This window comes from Lampris incognitus, chromosome 16 (assembly GCF_029633865.1).
Source record: "Lampris incognitus isolate fLamInc1 chromosome 16, fLamInc1.hap2, whole genome shotgun sequence".
Taxonomy (NCBI): domain Eukaryota; kingdom Metazoa; phylum Chordata; class Actinopteri; order Lampriformes; family Lampridae; genus Lampris; species Lampris incognitus.
The window spans coordinates 46,561,709-46,583,603 of record NC_079226.1 but is presented as its reverse complement, the minus strand read 5'-3'; the positions used below and the strand labels follow the sequence as shown (position 1 = coordinate 46,583,603).

At 41.4% G+C, this 21,895-nt stretch overlaps 1 protein-coding gene across 1 annotated transcript in view; it reads right to left on the bottom strand.

Moving 5' to 3' along the window:
* Window positions 1-21,895, bottom strand: part of nrxn3a (neurexin 3a) — a 564,844-nt gene that overhangs the window by 204,474 nt on the left and 338,475 nt on the right. The window contains exon 13 of the mRNA XM_056296357.1: window positions 9,882-10,001. Within this exon, the coding sequence (XP_056152332.1) occupies window positions 9,882-10,001 (120 nt within the window). The remainder of the gene's footprint in view (window positions 1-9,881; window positions 10,002-21,895) is intronic.

Here is a 21,895-nt window from a genome sequence, read left to right as displayed (position 1 = left end):
GCAACTTGACCAGCCTGCATCAGTCCATTAGGGCCAGCAGCTTGGTATCATTGTCTTGGTCTGCCACTTCATCTGTTTCGCCACGGCTCACGACGAGAATGTCATCAGCTATAGGCTCCACCCCACTGAGCCCAACGAACAGCTCGTGCTGTTTCTGTTGGTACACTTCTGGGGCCACAGACACACCAAAGGGAAGCCTCAACCAGCGTTTTGGTTAGTTAGCTGCTGGGCTCATCAAGCTTGCATTGAAGGAAGGCATTCCTGGCGTCCACAAGAATGAAAACCCTTGCCTTAGGGAGCTTGTAGAGTACATCTTCTAGCGTGGGCATGATGTAATGTGATCGCCTCAGCGCTTGGTTGAGGTGCTTTGGATCAAAGCATATCTGCAGCTTGTCAGGTCACTTAACAATTACCATATTGCTAATCCAGACCAATTTGTATTGGTCGAGCCGTGCCTTCACTGCTTTCTGCATAGCGACTGGAACATTTCGAGGTGCACTCTGGACTGGCCGAATCGCTGCATCTAACTCAAAATGCACCTCACCTGGCACGGAGTTGACTGGGGCAATGAAAACGTCTTGGTATTTGCTAACCAGCGTGTCCTTAGTCAGGGGCCTGGCTTGAACATTGTCCACAGCATTAAGGTCTGCTGGAATGGTAAAATGCATGAGCCCAAGGCACTCATAGGTGGATCCCGAGAGCAGTTGCTGCTGACTGCCCTCATCTACCTCGAAATCTAGAGTGTATCTGCGACTGCGCACAACACACTGTCACACACAGGCCCATGGAGGGCATCAACTGGCCTGAATAGAGTCTGAGCTTGGTGTTACTTGGCATGAGATTGTCTGTAGGTAAAATCCGCATTTTGTCCTTGAAACTCATAACATTACACATGGCTCCTGAGTCGAGCTGACATTGCTGCTTCTTGTTGTTCAGCTGAAGAGTGACAAACCACTTTTTTCCTTTTCTCTCACAGCCCCATTTGTTTGAATAAACGCCATTTTTGGCGCTGCCGCTGTCCTGTCCTGGAATTGAATTGCCCACGGAATGAACTCGTGCCCCCGCTGTCTTGGTTTTAATGCACAATCTTGCAAAATGGTTAGCTGTGCCATAGGCTCTGCACACCTTGCCATATGCTGGGCATTGCTTTTTTCCCGCCCATGCAAAGCGCCACAATATCTGCATGTGGAAAGGCTATCTGCAGCCGTATCATATTGTCTCTGTTGCTTGTCTGCGACTGGGGAATTTTTCTTGAATGGCTGCCTGAATGTTGCATTGATGCTGTCTATGCGTCGCCTTTCTTGGTCAATAGACCTCAGCCTCACATCTGTCAGCACGGCATGTCTCCACCGCAGCTGTCAACATTAAATCTTTCTCCCTCATCAAACGTCTGCGTGTGTTGTTATGTTCACGCACCAGAACCCGACCCGTGTGGCGAAACCCAAGGCAGACAGACACAGGATGACAGTTCAAAATCCAAAAGGCAATTTTATGGGGGAGGGGAATAACAAGGAAGGGAGATAACAAATACTGCCACTAAATAATAAATGGAATAGAGTGGGAGGGGAATGTATGGTGCAAAAAACGTCCTGTTAGTGGGATGTGTGAATAAACTATGTGTGGTGTCCAGTGGTTTGCGTGTATAACTATGTGTGAGTGTTTTTAGCCTATGTGTGGTGCGGTATGTAAATGACAAGGAAGTGTTGAATAATGTGCGTGCACCTGGCAAGTAAGTCCTGTCCGTGATGCCAAAAGGGGTTGTCCGAAGAAGTCCGGGTCCGAGATCCAGGAAGTCAAGTCCGAAAGGAGGGGTCCAGGTAGAGGGACACGGGGGGAGATCGCTGAAGAGGTCCGGGGAAAAACGTGAAGGTCGCTGGGGACGAGGGAGACGCGGGGAGCCGTGGAAGTCGCGGAGGGAGAGTCTTGGGAGGAAAAAGAGAGACACGAATATTAGACACTGGGGACTAAACGGAATTGCAAGAGGGCAAGGGACGCTGGAGGGCTTGTCAGAGCTTTACCAAAGGGTTCAGTATGTCGAAGCACGGAGAGACGTTCTGGGAGGCTTCTTGTAGAAGGCTGCCTGATTGCCGCAGGTGTGCCTGATGGATGATGGCAAACACCTGGTGCAGTGCAGCGCTCGTCTCCTCAGAGCGCGAGCCGAGCGCGAGCCGAGCGCTCGGATGTTTCCGGCACGTCCGAGCTGGGGGAGTGGCTTGAACGTGTCGAGGAGGCAACTCGGGGCGGTGTAACCACAACATGTGCCCTCATTTGCAATGCCAAGTACAACTTTGTCCTTGTTCAGTTCATCTCTCAGCGCCCCATAACCACATGTAGCAGCCTTCTCGTGAGTAACAAAACTGTCAATGGACTCACCATCGTCTTGTTTGCAACAGCCAAAGATGTATCGTTCATAAATCATATTCTTGGTGTGTTTGAAGTATGTCTCCAGCGCATCCAGAATGTTCTTCACATCTTTCTGCTCCTCAGTTAAATCCAGATTGTGCTTGTATACATCCCTGCATCCAGGGCCCATTAGACTCTTCAGAGTAGCGGTTTAGACCTCCGAAGGTGTCTCATGCAGTCCCGTCGCTAAACTGTAATCCTCAACATCTGCCCTGAAGATGTTCCAGTTAGCGCTTCGGTCTCCGCTAAACTTCATAGGAGCGGGAGGAGGAATCACGTTCACTGCTGCCATTACTTAGCTCTGGACTCTGGTATACTCGCTAACTTTAACTTTACCACACTTAAACGGGTAAGCTAATATTCACGTCCCCTTGGGAGAAAAGGGTATGCGTTGCCTACATTCATCCCACTTCTGAAACCATGTTTCGGAGTTAAAACTGACGAACTTCCTCATAAGTGCTAACGCACTAATTCTATCTGGCTCGGACACAACAACGTCCGGGGCACAACGCACCTACAACGACACACAGCCGCCAAAGCAGCACCACCCAAATTCCAAAAGAGAGCAGCAACGTGCCATCCAAGACCCGTAACACGGCTCACTCTGAAAGCGGCCAGTTCGGCCAAATAGAGCGGGAATGCAGTGATTTCATACTAAACTGTGTCCTATTTCCATACCTCTCCTTTTTATTGGTGCATAAATGCATTTTTTCTTCTCTTCTTTCCTCTATCTCCCTTATGAGGACGAACAAATGTATTAATTCGATTAATTATTTAGAGATTTTGAAGGGCGTTAGCTGTCTATGCTAACGTTTTGAAGTGAATTCTGTTTCAAGTCCTCTCCTTTTTTATGTTTACATATGGTAAATAATATATATTTATTAAGAAATAAAAAGAAAAACGAAAAGAAAGTAAGAGGAGGAAGAAGAAAAAATAATATATTGTGCATGGGCAAACTTGTTTATTTAGAGGCCTTGATGGGCATTAGGTGTTCTTGTTCTATTACGAACCCCAATTCCATGAAGTTGGGACGTTGTGTAAAACGTGAATAAAAACAGAATACAATGATTTGCAAATCCTTTTCGACCTATACTCAATTGAATACACCACAAAGACAAGATATTTAATGTTCAAACTGATAAACTTTATTGTTTTTTGCAAATATTCAGTCATTTAGAATTTGATGCCTGCAACACGTTCCAAAGAAGCTGGGACAGGGCCAACAAAAGACTGGGAAAGTTGAGGAATGCTCAAAAAACACCTGTCTGGAACATTCCACAGGTGAACAGGTGAACTGGAAACAGGTGAGTGTCATGATTGGGTATAAAAGGAGCATCCCCGAAAGGCTCAGTCGTTCACAAGCAAGGGTGGGGCGAGGTTCACCACTTTGTGAACAACTGTGTGAGCAAATAGTCCAACAGTTTAAGAACAATGTTTCTCAACGTACAACTGCAAGGAATTTAGGGATTTCATCATCTCCAGTCCATAATATCATCACAAGATTCAGAGAATCCGGAGAAATCTCTGCACATAAGCGGCAAGGCTGAAAACCAACATTGAATGCCCGTGACCTTTGACCCCTCAGGTGGCACTGCATTAAAAACCGACATCATTGTGTAAAGGATATGACCACGTGGGCTCAGGAACACTTGGGAAAACCATCGTCAGTTAACACAGTTGGTCGCTACATCTACAAGTGCAAGTTAAAACTCTACCATGCAAAGCCAAAGCCAGATATCAGCACCACCCAGAAACGCTACCGGCTTCTCTGGCCCGAGCTCATCTGAGATGGACTGACGCAAAGTGGAAAAGTGTGCTGTGGTCTGACGAGTCCACATTTCACATTGTTTTTGGAAATCATGGACGTCGTGTCCTCCAGGCTAAAGAGGAAAAGGACCATCCAGATTGTTATCAGCCCAGAGTCCAAAAGCCAGCATCTGTGACGGTATGGGGGGTGTTAGTGCCCATGGCATCATGGGTAACTTGCACATCTGTGAAGGCACCATTAATGCTGGAGGGTCCATACAGGTTTTGGAGCAACATATGCTGCCATCCAAGAGAGGTCTTTTTCAGGGACGTCCCTGCTTATTTCAGCAAGACAATGCTAAGCCACATTCTGCAGGTGTTCCACCAGCGGGGCGTCGTAGTAAAAGAGTGCGGGTACTGGACTGGCCTGCCTGCAGTCCAGACCTGTACCCCATTGAACATGTGTGGCGCATTATGAAGCACGAAATACGACAACGGAGACCCCGGACTGTTGAGCAACTGAAGTCGCACATCAAGCAAGGATGGGGAAGAATTCCACCTACAAAGCTTCAACAAGTAGTGTCCTCAGTTCCCAAACGCTTATTGAGTGTTGTTAAAAGGAAAGGTGGTGTAACACAGTGGTGAACATGCCCCTGTCCCAGCTTCTTTGGAACGTGTTGCAGGCATCACATTCACAATGAGGGAATATTTACAACGAAACAATAAAGTTTATCAGTGCGAACATTAAATATCTTGTCTTTGTAGTGTATTCAGCTGAATATAGGTGGAAAAGGATTTGCAAATCATTGTATTCTGTTTTTATTTACGTTTTACACAACGTCCCAACTTCAGTGGAATTGGGGTTTGTAGTAGTTATGACTAGAAGTTAAGTTTACTTCTTGGCATTGCAGAGGGATGCAAAAGATCTAAAAGATCAAACAAGTGGTCGGGAGGTTAATCAATATACAGTACAAAGTTATTTTCTTCAAGAAACACACTTAGAAACACACTAACTGTTAATACATGTTATGAACCTGGGATTTCTTTGTGAGAATTTTTATCATAGGCTAAATCCTATTTCATTTGATCGTACAGGAGGCCCTCTGTGCCAAGATAATGAACTTCAGCCATGTCATGGATTTAGTTACCATGGTTACTAATCTCATTCCAGGGGGGAACTGGTCTCTCAATCACAGGAAGTTTGTAGCCTCTCTTTTTTTTGCAGTACACACTGAAATCAAAGAGGTCTTGGAGGACAGTATTCGATGAGACACAAGTGCTTGCTGCAGTAAACTCAGAGATACGGGTTTTCTCTGCGACATGGCCTTCTTTGCGGATATTACCTTGCATCTTTATCACCTTCATATGCAAATGCAGGGAAGAGGCCAAACTGTGTCGGATCTCTACACACACATTAACACCCTTAGGTGTAAATCATCCCTGTTCAGAGAAGACTTCATCTGACCATCCAAATGCAGCACACTTTCCTGCCTGTGAAGAGACGCACAAAGATGTCCCCGAATGTGAGAAAACATGTCTCGGGTACAGAGCAGGCACAGAAGCACTGCAGCAGCAGTTCAAGGAACGCTTCCAGGGTTTCCACGCATGCAGCCACGGGCTGCGTTATTCACTCACCCCCTCTCAGGAAGCAACCCCGAGTTGCAGCTGAACTTTGGGCACAACAGCCAGACCCCTTCTTTCAACCAAGGTGCAATGATAGAGGAGTTTCATTTTGGAGACTACTACCAAGTCCTGCTGTCCACTCCTCAGGGGGTTGCACTCTCCATGGCAGCGTGCTGGGAGCACTTACATCTGCAGAGCCGCTTCTCAGCAGTGAAGCGCATCACGTCAAGAGAGAAACAGGCTGTCAGATGAAACCCTGGTCCAGCTCATGCAGACTGGACGCACAAACACTGACGTTCAGTCTGTTGTACGCCAGCAGGAGAGGCCACGAGTAGTGAATGTGTGTGAAGTGTGTGAATGGGTGAATATGTGTGAATGTGTGAATGTGTATGTGTGTGTTTGTGAATGTATGTGAGAATGGGTGAATGTGTGTGAATGTGTGTGTGTGTGAATGTGTGTGTGAATGGGTGAATGTATATACACTACCGTTCAAAAGTTTGGGATCACCCAAACAATTTCGTGTTTTCCATGAAAAGTCACACTTATTCACCACCATATGTTGTGAAATGAATAGAAAATAGAGTCAAGACATTGACAAGGTTAGAAATAATGATTTGTATTTGAAATAAGATTTTTTTTACATCAAACTTTGCTTTCGTCAAAGAATCCTCCATTTGTAGCAATTACAGCATTGCAGACCTTTGGCATTCTAGCTGTTAATTTGTTGAGGTAATCTGGAGAAATTGCACCCCACGCTTCCAGAAGCAGCTCCCACAAGTTGGATTGGTTGGATGGGCACTTCTTTGAGCAGATTGAGTTTCTGGAGCATCACATTTGTGGGGTCAATTAAACGCTCAAAATGGCCAGAAAAAGAGAACTTTCATCTGAAACTCGACAGTCTATTCTTGTTCTTAGAAATGAAGGCTATTCCATGCGAGAAATTGCTAAGAAATTGAAGATTTCCTACACCGGTGTGTACTACTCCCTTCAGAGGACAGCACAAACAGGCTCTAACCAGAGTAGAAAAAGAATTGGGAGGCCGCGTTGCACAACTGAGCAAGAAGATAAGTACATTAGAGTCTCTAGTTTGAGAAACAGACGCCTCACAGGTCCCCAACTGGCATCTTCATTAAATAGTACCTGTTAGAGCCTGTTTGTGCTGTCCTCTGAAGGGAGTAGTACACACCGGTGTAGGAAATCTTCAATTTCTTAGCAATTTCTCGCATGGAATAGCCTTCATTTCTAAGAACAAGAATAGACTGTCGAGTTTCAGATGAAAGTTCTCTTTTTCTGGCCATTTTGAGCGTTTAATTGACCCCACAAATGTGATGCTCCAGAAACTCAATCTGCTCAAAGAAGTGCCCATCCAACCAATCCAACTTGTGGGAGCTGCTTCTGGAAGCGTGGGGTGCAATTTCTCCAGATTACCTCAACAAATTAACAGCTAGAATGCCAAAGGTCTGCAATGCTGTAATTGCTGCAAATGGAGGATTCTTTGACGAAAGCAAAGTTTGATGTAAAAAAAATCTTATTTCAAATACAAATCATTATTTCTAACCTTGTCAATGTCTTGACTCTATTTTCTATTCATTTCACAACATATGGTGGTGAATAAGTGTGACTTTTCATGGAAAACACGAAATTGTTTGGGTGATCCCAAACTTTTGAACGGTAGTGTATGAATGGGTGAATGTGTGTGTGAATGGGTGAATGTATGTGAGAATGGGTGAATGTGTTCGAATGTGTGTGTGAATGGGTGAATGTATATATGAATGGGTGATTGTGTGTGTGTGAATGGGTGAATGTGTGTGAATGGGCTAATGGGTGTGTGAATGTGTGTGAGAATGGGTTAACGTGTGTGAATGGGTGAATGTGTGTGTGAGAATGGGTAAATGTGTGAATGTGTGTGAGTGAATGGGTGAATGGGTGTGAATGAGTGAATGTGTGTGTGTTTATGTATGTGGTGTGGTGGGTGGACTAGGAAGGCACTGTATATAATGTGTTTACCATCTGGAGCTGAATGTGTGTTTATGTGAAGGTGTCATTGACTGGGGGGGCAGTTAGACATGTTCATGTGACAGTCTCATGGACTGGGGGGGGCAGAGTAGGTATGTTCATGTGAAGGTGTCATGGACTGGGGGGGCAGAGTAGACATGTTCATGTGAAGGTGTCATGGACTGGGGGGGCAGAGTAGACATGTTCATGTGAAGGTGTCATGGACTGGGGGGCAGAGTAGACATGTTCATGTGAAGGTGTCATGGACTGGGGGGGCAGAGTAGACATGTTCATGTGAAGGTGTCATGGACTGGGGGGGCAGAGTAGACATGTTCATGTGAAGGTGTCATGGACTCGGGGGGCAGAGTAGGTATGTTCATGTGAAGGTCTCATGGACTGCGGGACAGAGTGGACATGTTTACGTGGAGGTGTCATGGACTGGGGGGCAGAGCAGACATGTTCATGTGTAGGTCTCATGGACTGGGAGGGCAGTTAGACATGTTTATGTGAAGGTGGGGGGGTAGTAGAAGGTATCATGGACTAGGGGGCAGACTAGAAGCCTGGGGGGCAGAGTAGACATGTTTATATGGAGGTGTCGTGGACTGGGGGGGGGGCAGAGTAGAAATGCACTACATACATGAATATTAGTTGTTGCACTCAATGGGACTGTTAACATTTGTACCATTACTGAGTGATGACTTTTGAGACTCCGTTGCACTGCAGTAATGGCACATCACTCAGAAATGTGGACGGTTTGTTTGTGTTACGCTCATTAAGTAGAAATGTTGGTATTTTATGACCGGTATATATTTTAGGTAGAAATGTTGGTATTTTATGACCGGTATATATTTTAAGTAGAAATGTTTGTATTTTATGACCGGTATATATTTTAGGTAGAAATGTTGGTATTTTATGACCGGTATATATTTTAAGTAGAAATGTTGGTATTTTATGACCGGTATATATTTTAGGTAGAAATGTTGGTATTTTATGACCGGTATATATTTTAAGTAGACATGTTGGTATTTTATGACCGGTATATATTTTAAGTAGAAATGTTGGTATTTTTATGACCGGTATATATTTTAAGTAGAAATGTTGGTATTTTATGACTGGTATATATTTTAAGTAGACATGTTGGTATTTTATGACCGGTATATATTTTAAGTAGAAATGTTGGTATTTTTATGACCGGTATATATTCTATTCTTCTCAGCAAATGAGTAGCTATAATTGGTTAATTGAGAAATGGGGCTGCAGTATCCCACTGATGGAAGCGCACGGTTACCATCTGGCCCTCTGGTAGTGAGCACAACATTTTTGTGACCCACTCTATCATCGGAGTTACCCATCCCTGCAGTAGATAGTCAATCCTTGGGTATATATCGGATGATTGTTGTGTTATATAGTGCTGTTATTCTATGTTAAGTACACCGAGAGAGCCACAAAATCTCATTCTATGTACGTGTAAAGCTACATGGCCAGTAAACATGATTGTGATGATGAAGAATGCATCACGGCATGTTCACGGCAGGGATGTTTCTGCCATGAGTGCTGCGAATTCAAACGTTCACAGCAAATTAAAAAAAATACTGCCAATTCGAAACCACATTAGTTTATGAATAAACAATGCAGTTCTGCTATTTCCTAAGTGTGGGTAGACTACTGCTTAAACGAGTGGAAAGCTGAACTGACTTAAACGAGTGGAAAGCTGAACTGCAAAATCTGAGTAACGGCAAACTTATTTGGCCGTGAAAAGAAGCCATGCGTGTCATTGTAATCGCAGCTGGTGATGAGTGGTGGGCTTCCTGTAAAGATTGTCCGAATCGAGGGTCGAAGGAGAGGGACTCTTGTATATCGCACAAAATGTACTGATTGTAAAGCCCGCTGGGACGAAATTGTGATTCTAGGGCTATACAAATTCACCAGGCTTGACTTTACTTGGCATGAATGAGTCCTGTTGACCCCAAAAACTGAATTTGGGGATTTAAACTAATCACATAGACTTTTGTGTGCCTTAGTGGGTTCTGCGGTATCTCAAGTTACACGTGCTGAGGACAGAATTGCATTAATAACGATGTACATATGTGCAAGTAGGGCGCGTGGCTACTCACGATCGTTGCACTGCGTGCCAGTGTAGGATGTCATGGAGCAGTCGCAGGTGTAGTTCTCCCACTGCTGGATGCAGATTCCCATGTTAGCACACGAGTCTTCCTGACAGGTGGTGCTAGGACCTGCGGTATCATAAGCACAGGACAGACGTGTGATACCAAAGCCTGTTTGCACACATGCAGACACACAAACCATACCGTCACCCTCGGTGGCCTGGAAAGTGCAGCATTTGAACTTCAGTTGCTGCTACGCCAAGCCCTGCAAAGTAACACGTTTTCATTAGTTTGACTTTTTTATTCTCACAACTTATGGAAGTTGTTTATTCCCAGAAAGTCTGTATGCTTTACTGATAACGCCTACTGGTGACAGTAGTGCACTGGTTATGCTAACATCCAGTCCTGCCAAGTGTCGGGGCCTGTCTCACGGCCCCGAAATGAACTTCTCATGGATCCCCCAGGGGCGTCAATTGTGTATGACCTTGTCTGCCTGGTCAGTGTGAATAATATATTTCAATTACACATTTCTCAGTGTTTTAAATGAATTGTTGACTGTGTGGTTTTATCTAGTGGGGTTTAGTCCATTTACCGTTGACCATTTTTATTTTTAGTGACCATCTTTAATTTTGTGAAAAAAGTTTCACTTTTAAAAACATGAAAAACAATAATACATACTTGCCATATTATAATCTGTAGGGTCAAGGCGTTACACCTGTGGCGGGGGATACAAATTCCGTTGCGGGCGATGGGAATGTCTAGGTGAATCAGTCAAGGCTCTGACTGTATTAGGGTGACACGATTGTATAAATGAAATAAATGGTTGTAGCTAACTACCGGAGCCACATGGTTGAGATGGAATGAGATTTTGAGGGACTTGATTTGATGTCACGTGATGTCAGATGTGACGTCAGCTGACTTCGCAGTACCTTGGCTTCTGGTGAATTGACGCCCCTGGGATCCCCCCTCAACTGTCGCAGTAATATGAATGAAGTCAAGTTTGTCATTTGAATTAATATCAAAAGAAGTCAAGTTTGTCATTTGAATTGATATAAAAAGAAGTAAAGTTTATCATTTGAATTAATGAGAGAATTACATTTTGTCATTTGAATTAATGTAAAAAGAAGTAAAGTTTGTCATTTGAATTAATATAAAAGGAAGAATTAAAGTTTGTCTTTTGAATTAATAAAAAAACAAGTCAAGTTTGTCATTTGAATTAATACAAAAAGAAGTAACGTTTGTCATTTGAATTAATATAAAAGGAAGTAAAGATTGTAATTTGAATTAATATAAAAAGAAGAAGTCAATTTTGTCATTTGAATTAATATAAAAAGAAGAAGTAAAGTTTGTCTTTTGAATTAATATAAAAAGAAGTAAAGTTTGTCATTTGAATTAATATAAAAGGAAGTAAAGTTTGTCATTTGAATTAATATAAAAAGAAGAAGTAATGTTTGTGATTTGAATTAATATAAAAAGAAGGAACGTTTGTCATTTGACTTAATATAAAAGGAAGTAAATGTTGTCATTTGAATTAATATGAAAAGAAGCCAAGTTTGTCATTTGAATTAATTTAAAACTAAGAAGTAAAGTTTGTCATTTAAATTAATATAAAAGGAAGTAAAGTTTGACATTTGAATTAATATAAAAAGAAGTAACGTTTGTCATTTGACTTAATATAAAAGGAAGTAAAGATTGTCATTTGACTTAATATAAAAAGAAGTAAAGTTTGTCATAAGAATTAATATAAAAGAAGAAGTCAATTTTGTAATTTGAATTAATATAAAAACAAGAAGTCAATTTTGTCATTTGAATTAATATAAAAAGAAGTAAAGTTTGTCCTTTGAATTAATATAAAAGGAAGTAAAGTTTCTTATTTGAATTAATATAAAAGGAAGTAAAGTTTGTCATTTGAATTAATATAAAAAGAAGTCAAGTTTGTCATTTGAATTAATGTAAAAGGAAGAAGTAAAGATTGTCATAAGAATTAATATAAAAAAGAAGTAAAGTTTGTGATTTGAGTTAATATAAAAGGAAGTAAAGTTTGTGATTTGAGTTACTATAAAAGGAAGTAAAGTTTGTCATTTGAATTAATATAAAAAGAAGTAACATTTGTCATTTGACTTAATATAAAAGGAAGCAAATATTGTAATTTGAATTAATATAAAAGGAAGTAAAGTTTGTCATTTGAATTAATATAAAAAGAAGTAAATTTTGTCATTTGAATTAATATTAAAAGAAGTCAAGTTTGTCATTTGAATTAATATAAAAGCAAGTAAAGTTCGTCATTTGAATTAATATAAAAAGAAGTAAAATTTGTCATTTGAATTCATATAAAAGGAAGTAAAGATTGTCATTTGAATTAATATAAAAAGAAGTCAAGTTTGTCATTTGAATTAATATTAAAAGAAGTCAAGTTTGTCATTTGAATTAATATAAAAGCAAGTAAAGTTTGTCATTTGAATTAATATAAAAGGAAGTAAAGTTTGACATTTGAATTAATATAAAAAGAAGTAACGTTTGTCATTTGACTTAATATAAAAGGAAGTAAAGATTGTCATTTGACTTAATATAAAAGCAAGTAAAGTTTGTCATTTGAATTAATTTAAAACTAAGAAGTAAAGTTTTTCATTTGAATTAATATAAAAAGGAAGTTAAGTTTGTCATTTGAATTAATATAAAAGGAAGTAAAGTTTGACATTTGAATTAATATAAAAAGAAGTAACGTTTGTCATTTGACTTAATATAAAAGGAAGTAAAGATTGTCATTTGACTTAATATAAAAAGAAGTAAAGTTTGTCATAAGAATTAATATAAAAGAAGAAGTCAATTTTGTAATTTGAATTAATATAAAAACAAGAAGTCAATTTTGTCATTTGAATTAATATAAAAAGAAGTAAAGTTTGTCCTTTGAATTAATATAAAAGGAAGTAAAGTTTCTTATTTGAATTAATATAAAAGGAAGTAAAGTCTGTCATTTGAATTAATATAAAAAGAAGTCAAGTTTGTCATTTGAATTAATGTAAAAGGAAGAAGTAAAGATTGTCATAAAAATTAATATAAAAAAGAAGTAAAGTTTGTGATTTGAGTTAATATAAAAGGAAGTAAAGTTTGTCATTTGAATTAATGTAAAAAGAAGTAACATTTGTCATTTGACTTAATATAAAAGGAAGCAAATATTGTAATTTGAATTAATATAAAAGGAAGTAAAGTTTGTCATTTGAATTAATATAAAAAGAAGAAGTAAATTTTGTCATTTGAATTAATATTAAAAGAAGTCAAGATTGTCATTTGAATTAATATAAAAGGAAGTAAAGTTTGTCATTTGAATTAATATAAAAGGAAGAAGTAAAGTTTGTCATTTTAATTAATACAAAAGAAGTCAAGTTTGTCATTTGAATTAATATAAAAAGAAGAAGTAAATTTTGTCATTAGAATTAACATTAAAAGAAGTCAAGTTTTTAATTTGAATTAATATTAAAGCAAATAAAGTTTGTCATTTGAATTAATATAAAAAGAAGTCAAGTTTGTCATTTGAATTAATATAAAAAGAAGTCAAGTTTGTCATTTGAATTAATATAAAAGGAAGTAAAGTTTGTCATTTGAATTAATATAAAAGGAAGAAGTAAAGTTTGTCATTTGAATTAATATAAAAGGAAGTAAAGGTTGTCATTTCAATTAATATAAAAAGAAGAAGTAAAGTTTGTCATTTGAATTAATACAAAAGGAAGTAAAGATGGTCATTTTAATTAATATGAAAAGAAGAAATAAAGTTTGTCGTTTGAATTAAGTGACCTGTGAGGCGGGGCTCCTCATGGCAGGGCAATGATACAATGCTGACGTTTGGTTGTTTGCCCTTTGCGTTGATTCAGACTGTGCACGCAGTTAGATGTCAGACCCCAGATGACTGCAGCTGCTAAAATGAATGATGGGAAACGTGGCATGAACAGGTTCTCTGCAAGGGCGCGTTCAACGTCATCATAGTGAAGAATCTAAATTAGGGACAAGTAGACATTGTGCAAGATTTGTACACGTGATATAAAGCTCACAGCACATTGTCTCCCAACTCACACACACACACACACACACACACACACACACACACACACAGATTGTTGGCTAATTCCAGGTTTTTTTTTCATACAAGGCCAGGGTGGGTGGCATATGTGTGGCGTATGCGGCAATATCTACCCATATATTTTCGTAATGTGTGTGTGTGTGGTGTTGGTGTGTGTGTGTGTTAGTTAGTGTAGATAGCGGGACCGAAAACAAAAGCATTTATGATCCTAATTCTTTTTGGAGGTGGTAGGTATTGTCTCAGAGAGTAAGGGGAAAATTCCAGAAAATTAAAATTATGCATAATTTGCATAAATATGCAAAATATGCATTTTTCTAAATATGGCTAAAAACCCATTTTCTCGGCATTTCAGATGATTCTGAGCATCTTTGATTTTTTTCACCTACATATATAAAAAAAAATTTGTGGGACTTAGAAATGTTTTGGCATTATGCAAAAATGCACTTATGTTCCTAATTTTTTTGGGAGGTGGTAGGTATTGTTCCAGATAGGACCAGAGAAATAGCAGAAAATTAAAATATAATTGTAATAATTATGCAAAATACGCATTTTCTAAAACTGGCTAAAAACCACTTTTCTCGGCATTTCAGATGATTCTGAGCATTTGGGGGAGGGAGTTGGAGTTGGGGGGGGTTTAGGGACAGGGGGAAGGCGGTTAGCTGGCAGGATGAAGAGGAGGGAGTTTTAGACGGGTGGATAACCAAACCGCTACATTGTACCGGGGTTCTTTTTATGGCTCGCTGACCCCGCGCCGTGGCCCGCCCACCCCGCGCCGGCAGCCAATCGGCTCGTCAGGGCCGGGCTTAGTCATCAGGGCTGGGCTTAAATTTGGTGGCCTTCTACGTGCCCGTTGTCAGTTCGTGTTGTAACCTCCCCGCACCCGCAGTAGCGGCTACTCTCCTCCCACGGTCCTTTTCCCTACGAACTCATCCCAGCCCTTGGTTCATGTTTTTCCCTTGCAAAGTTTCCCCGTGGAAATATCCTGCCGTGTTCCCGTTTGGATTACCCGCGAGTTTTTTTCCCCCTTGGACTTTCCGTTTTTTCCTTGTCGCTCATTGCCTTCCGATGTTTAACTATTTGTACGCGTAAGGAATAAAGTACGCCAGTTTTCGGCTAACCCCATCTCTGTCTGGTGTTGTGCGCTTGGGGTCTTCCACAAACCCTAACAGTTCTTCTAGTAATGTAAATATAATATAAATGTGTGTAGTCGGAGTGGCGTGTGCTCACTTTTAAGGGAAAATTACAATAGCTTAAACATGATACCATACTGAAGGAATAGTTAGAGGCATAAAGGTTGTGTTTTTAACTGGTTAAACAGCTAAAAAAAACCAATTATTTTAATTTTTAATTTTAAAATTAAATGTTATTAAAATTTAATTAAAACTTTAACGAAAATCAAATTAAATGTTAATTATGAATTTAAAATTAAAAATGAAATGCACTTTAATTAAATCAATTTAATTTACATTTTAATTTAGATATTAAGCCATCTAAATATTAAATAAGTAAATTATAAATTTAAATATTGAAATTACATTAAACTTTAAAATTAACAATTTTAACTTTTCTAGTTTAGATTACTTGTTGCATAAATTTGGTGTTTCATATCAAGAAGAGGATTAACCTCTAGAAGTACAATGTATAACTATTTTTTTGTTTTCATTGTTCCAGGTACAAGTACAGACACTTCAAGACTCACTAAGGATTAATGGCAGATCTAGGGAAGGTGGAAGATGTATTAGAAGAGGTGGAAAAGGACCACATCTGAAACAAGAGCATCAGAGCTGGCAAAGAAAACTCCAAGGGATGACACTGGAAGCACAAGCAAGAGTAGCCTCTCCTGAGGGGAAGCACAGCAATTCCTGGTCCTCAAGTACACTTTTTCAAGTGCAGACCTACCTCAGCAAGCCAACTATTCCATAGTCATAGAATCCATTGCTCGAATGGAAAATCAGCCAACCTCGATTGATTTTGCTAAATTTCTCCGTCCACCCTGCACGTGTGTAGAGTGAGATGCTCTTCAGCACTGCCGCCAATATAACTGATAAACAAAGGAGCATGATCTCCGTGTGACCTCGTGGGTTTCTGCCTGTAGCTCCGGTGTCCTCCTACCATCAAAGACATTAAAGACATGTATGTAAGGGTTAATAATCCTGTCTATGCCCCGGTCCAAGACAATGGAAGAAGAACTGAAGTTGACTCCCGGGTGCCACACTGCGGCTGCCCACTGCTCCTATACCATAGGATGAGTTAAATGCAGAGGACGATTTTCGTTTTATGCATGCTTACAAATGACAAATAAAGTATCTTTGATTATTTTCTTTGAAATGAAGCCATGTATTTCAAATTTTCCCTCAAAAAAAAAACATATTTAGTAATGCAGTTACTCTTTAACCATTCATGCCATGTGTACCATCAGTGAAAAGTTTTAATTTGATAGTTGGCCATGACGTTCCTGAATTGTGCTCATACATCTGAGATTATACTATGGGCAAAGAGAAAAATCGTTTCTGATTGGCTGGAGAATGTGCATCAAAAACATTTAACGCACACATAATTTGACTAAAGTTTAATCAATGTTCAAAATGCATATGCTGGCGACGAAGGTATGCAACCATAGAACATGCTTGTCATTTAACCCAGCCACTGAGGATGCACAAGCCAGTGCATTCTTAGTGCCGGTCCCAAGCCCGGATAAATTGGGAGGGTTCCATCAGGAAGGGCATCCGTAAAAGTTTTGCCAAATCAAATATGCGGATCATAAATCAGATTTCCATACCGGATCGGTCGAGTTCCGGGTTATCAACGACTGGTACTGTTGGCCAGCAGGGTACCGATGGAAACTATTCTACTGTTGGGCGAAGGAGAATGAGAGAGGGAAGGCATGTCGAGAGGCAGCGAGAGAGGAGGAAGGGTAAGAGTTTGGAGGTGAGAATCAGAACTTTGTATGTTGGGGTAGCAGGAGTAAAAAGTACCCGCATAAAGTTCGTCAAAATATAATGATATTGTTCCCCAGGGAGTAAAGTTCTAATGACGGTTAATTATAGAACCTTTTTTGTTTTTGTTTTTTTCGTATTCCTGGCGCCCTCTTATGATGTTAGTTGGCACTGGCTGTAATCACTAAACGTCACCCGTGCCTTTTCTCGCTTTTCTCACGATGGGTGACGAGAGTGGGCGAGCAAGAGAGAAAGAGAGAGTGCCGGTGTGCAAGGGGATAAGGAAGTGAGTTTGGAGAAATGCGTTGGCTTTGTTGAAAAATAATGCCAAAAGTTTCAAACAACGTTCATACTAATTTGTGGACTAATTCCTGGACTGTCAACTCGACATTCTGCGACGGGATGATGTTTGCCCGTTTCGTGAGCAGCAGAAGAATCCAACACAGAGTTTTGTGTAACACTAGCTAATTAAGTAGCATAGTAAGCTATACAGTGCATTCATTAGCAGAGTGAATGGACAATAGGCCACCTATTATCTAACAAAGCTAACCAAGAGGAATCATACAAAACGTTTTCAAAGAGGAAACTCTGAGGAAATCTAGATAGCACTGAGCTACCAGGCCGCTCAGAGTTCCTCTGACCACATCGGAATAAAGGACGCAGGAGGCTCATCTCTCTTGTTCCACGAGGGTTCAGTCAGCATGCACAAATATTGACATCTCGCTCCAATAGAGGCTGACTGACTGACGCAATAAAAACACGTGCATGCCCATACAGCCCATATAATCATATGCTGCAGCACAACACGCAGACCAAAGACGAGGCCCACAATTGGTGCCGTGACCCGGATGTTTGGCCGGGTCCCCCACATTCCTGTGGATGTTCTTCAAGAGTGTCCTGAGTGAGAGGGAGGATGTGTCCAAGTACATTGAGTCTCTGCAAAAGGATTTGAAGGAAACCATTGCATTTGCTAATATGCATGCTATGAAGGAACAGAGTCAGCAGGCAGAGAGATACAACAAGCGAGCCAAGGGGACCAGAACTGACATCGGTGACAGGGTGCTTGTAGCTAACAAGGGCGAGCGTGGTCGTCGGAAGTTGGCAGACAAATGGGAAAGTGTCATCTACACTGTTGTGGATTGCAACCCACAGACCCACATTTACAAGATCAAACACCCAGAGACTGATCATATAAAAGTTGTTTATCGCAATCTTCTGCTGTGTGTCAGTTTCCTACCTGTTCAGGGTGACATGGAAGATGGCAGCGATGCTCAGAGTGTGTTGTCTGAGGCAGACACTGAGGATTCTAGGGAGCCCAAGGATACAAAAGGCAGGGACGGGAAGGTCACTGAAGCTGATTTATGTGCTAAGGATTGTCAGGGTGTGGAAATCTCTGGGGACAGATTGGATGACCTTGAGGCAGCCTCGCTCCGTACTTATGAGGCAATGAGGGACATGTCTGATGGTGGTCAGGATGACGGGAATTTGGAAGAGGGAATCACTGGTGAAGAACAATCTAATAGCCTTGAACTCACAGGTGAAGAACAGTCTAAAAGCCATGGATTTACTGCACCCAGATCCAGAGTAAGCAGACTTTTGAAACTACTGAATAACGGAGAGAGACGCATTCAGGAAGTGGGCAGCTTCAGTCTTTAGTGTAAGGTCTCAATCTTAGTCCCTAGCTGCACTAACACAAGTCGGTCCCGCACATGCACACACTGTCACAGTTATATAGGATGGTTAGTTTAACTATTTTTTATGGGGAATTGTAAGGTTGAAGTGTATAAGGCACTTTAATTGGTGATGATTGCAGAAGGAGTGATAAGGCGTAATTATATATATAATTATATATAATTATTCTTTATTTGTATTTTCTATTTTGGGGTATTTGACATAATTGTGCGCCTGTTTGCATTGCTGCTGTCGCAACGTTACTTTATTCACATTCCTAAATTCAATTCATTACCTGTTTATATAAGGAAGTTGTCTGGTCCAGTTATTTCGGAATAATAAGTTCAGTTCATTAAGCATAATTTTGCTGGGTATAGTTAAGTCTTATTCGGAATAGTATTAGTATATGAATCCGTAGCCCCACCCTCCTAGTGTATTCCCTTTCGCGGCGTCTATAGACACAGAGTAGGGGGTGGGTAAAATGGATGCACCGCTGGGATTAGATTAGATAAAATAAAATAAAACAACTGGTTTTGACCAGACACTATAACTTAGATCTACAGGTCTGGTTGTTCTGACAGTACAAATAAATCAATGAATAGACCTTAAAACAGAGCTGTTTTATAAGTGTAAAATATACAGTGCTACTAGTTTGCTCTATAGGTAAAATATAACTGAGAAATAATGTAAAGTAAACAAACACAAAGGCAAGTCTAAATTGAACAAAAGTCAAATTATTCATAGAAAATAAATGCAATAATACACTAGTTAACCCCTGGGTACACCATGGCACTGCTCCATAATTGGTGTAAAGGAGAGAAACTTGACCCTGAACATGCCATATTAGTAATGGATTTTCCTGAAGACACTGACATTGACATCATGGAGCAAACACTACAGTTTATCAAAGTGCTTGGACGCGTCAAGGTACGAGCGAGGATGTATGATTCGCAGCTTCAATGTCTGACTGTCTTGTGTGAATGCAGTGAGAAGATGAATGTCAAGGTTATCCTTCCAGAGGTGTTGCCAATGGGCAGTGTGAAACCATGGAGGATTGTGGGACCTAACACTGAAGAGACTGAAGTTCTAGAGAGACCTCATACCTCTACCCCTAGTGCACAGGAGGAGAGCCCTGCCATGTCAGCTTCTAGCCCACTACAAGCATGCACTCTAGAGGCCATCATTCGCACGGCTGAAGATATGATGGAGAAGCAAGCCAAGTCTTCCAGTGAAGGTAGTGCATTCAGGAGGTTACGTACATTCTCTGGAGTCATTCCCACTCCTGCTGGAGAGGAACAGCTTGACAATTGGATTGACCAAGCCCGTTTGATGGTGGAGGAATGCGGCAGGCCAGACAAGGAAAAGAGGATGAGGATCATAGAAAGTCTGAAGGGTCCTGCCTTGGAAATCATCCAATCCGTTCGATTCGACAACCCCAGTGCACCTCCAACAGAGTACATTGAAGCCATCGAAACGACTTTCAGAACACCAGAGACCGGTGAGGAACTTCATTTTGTTTTTCGGCTCCTCGCCAGCACCCAGGTGCGAAGCTGTCCGAATTTCTGAGGAGGATGGAGAGAGTTCTGAACAAAGTGGTCCAGAAAGGAGGCATACCAGCCACTTCAGCTAACAGAGCTAGACTAGACCAGCTCATCAAAGGAGCCATTGGATCAGACATTATGCTGTTAAACCTCCCACTGAGAGAGCGAATAGACCAACCACCTACGTTTTTTGAAGCTGCTGAATGAGATACATACTGAAGAGGAGTATGACGTCCCGCGACGGAAGCTGACCCCCATGGTGAAGTAAGTTCATGTCAAGCACTCCGGGTCACCAACAGAGTTTGAGAAGAAAGTGCTCCGAGCTCAGACAAGGGAGTTGAAGTCACAAACCACTGAACACAGCCTTACAGCCACCAGACCTGGAGTCAAAACCGATGGGCAGAGTTGTGGCTGCGAGTTCAGATAAAGACATAGATGTCAAAGCTCTGCAAAGGGAAGTGAGAGAAGTGAGAAGACAGATCACAGTCATAGCAGTCAGGCCGGCTAGTGGGTCCAGTGAGAAGCCAGCTGGGAAAGAGTCGTCATCCTCGTCAGCCCCGACTCAGCAGAGGTCACCCCCACATCCAGGGTCTGGTGATTTTTTTTCCTGCTACTGCTGCGGTGAGGATAGGCATATAGCCACTAGATGTAGAGCCCCAGAAAATCAGCAAAAGGTGATTCAGAAATTAATCCGTGCATAGCGAGCATTCAGGGACGATAAGAGAGGATTGAGTACTGCTGAAGAGAGCACACAAGTGCAGTGCGGGTTCAGGCTAACCGTCTCCCAGAAGGACTAGTTTGACCACCCTCTACGGCTCTTGTGAAAGTGGAGGGAAAACCGTGCACCGCCCTTCTTGACAGTGGGTCACAAGTAACCATTGTTTGTGACAGCTGGTATGCTAAGCACCTTGCACATGTACCATTGCATCTAGTGAGTGGATTGGCCATCCGGGGCCTCAGTGATGCTGAGAGTAGCTACCCTTACAGAGGCTACATTCAAGTTGAGTTAAAGCTCCCTGAGAAGTTAGCTGGTGATTCAAAGGCTATTACAGGTTTGGTATGCCCAGATTATCGTTGCTCCAACAGTGCCCCTATTCTTTTTGGCACCAACGTTCAGCGGGTCCATCCTTTCACCCTGCTACACAAGGAGCAGTTGGCCTCAGCCCCCATCCGCTCATTGAGAGTACACACTCCGGACCATGAAGTACCAGCACCATCCACCAAAGTGTCACAGATGGAGCGTGACCATGGTGTTGTGGCTGAGGTGAAGTGGGAGGGTCCAGGTTCGCTTGTCATTCCTGCCGCGGGCCAGCACATTGCAGTTTGCAAAGTCAAGGGTACACAGCCATTGGGAAAGAGTATCCTCATCGCCGAGAGCGCACCGTCTCTTGTTCTTCCTGCAGGTGTGTTCATACAACCCACTGTGTTATTCTCCTCAGTTCTCGACAAGAGCAATTTTTTAGTCATGCTGCATACGAGTCACTCAAGGAGATGTCCATTCCAGCTGGCACTGTAATTGAATACCTGCACATAGCAGACACTGTACAGTAGCTCAAAGTCAAGAGCTGACTACAACCAAGATTGATCCGACACCGTTCGACTTCAGAGATTCGCCCATCCCCTGTGAGTGGAAGGACAGACTTTTGAAGAAAGTGTCAGAAAGAGGAAATGTATTCTCAGTTGACGAATGGTACGTTGGGTTAGCAAAGGGAGTGGAACATCGGATAAGACTCAGTGACAATCAACCATTCAGAGAGAGATCACATCGCATCTGTGGACTGCCAAACACTGAACCGTAGA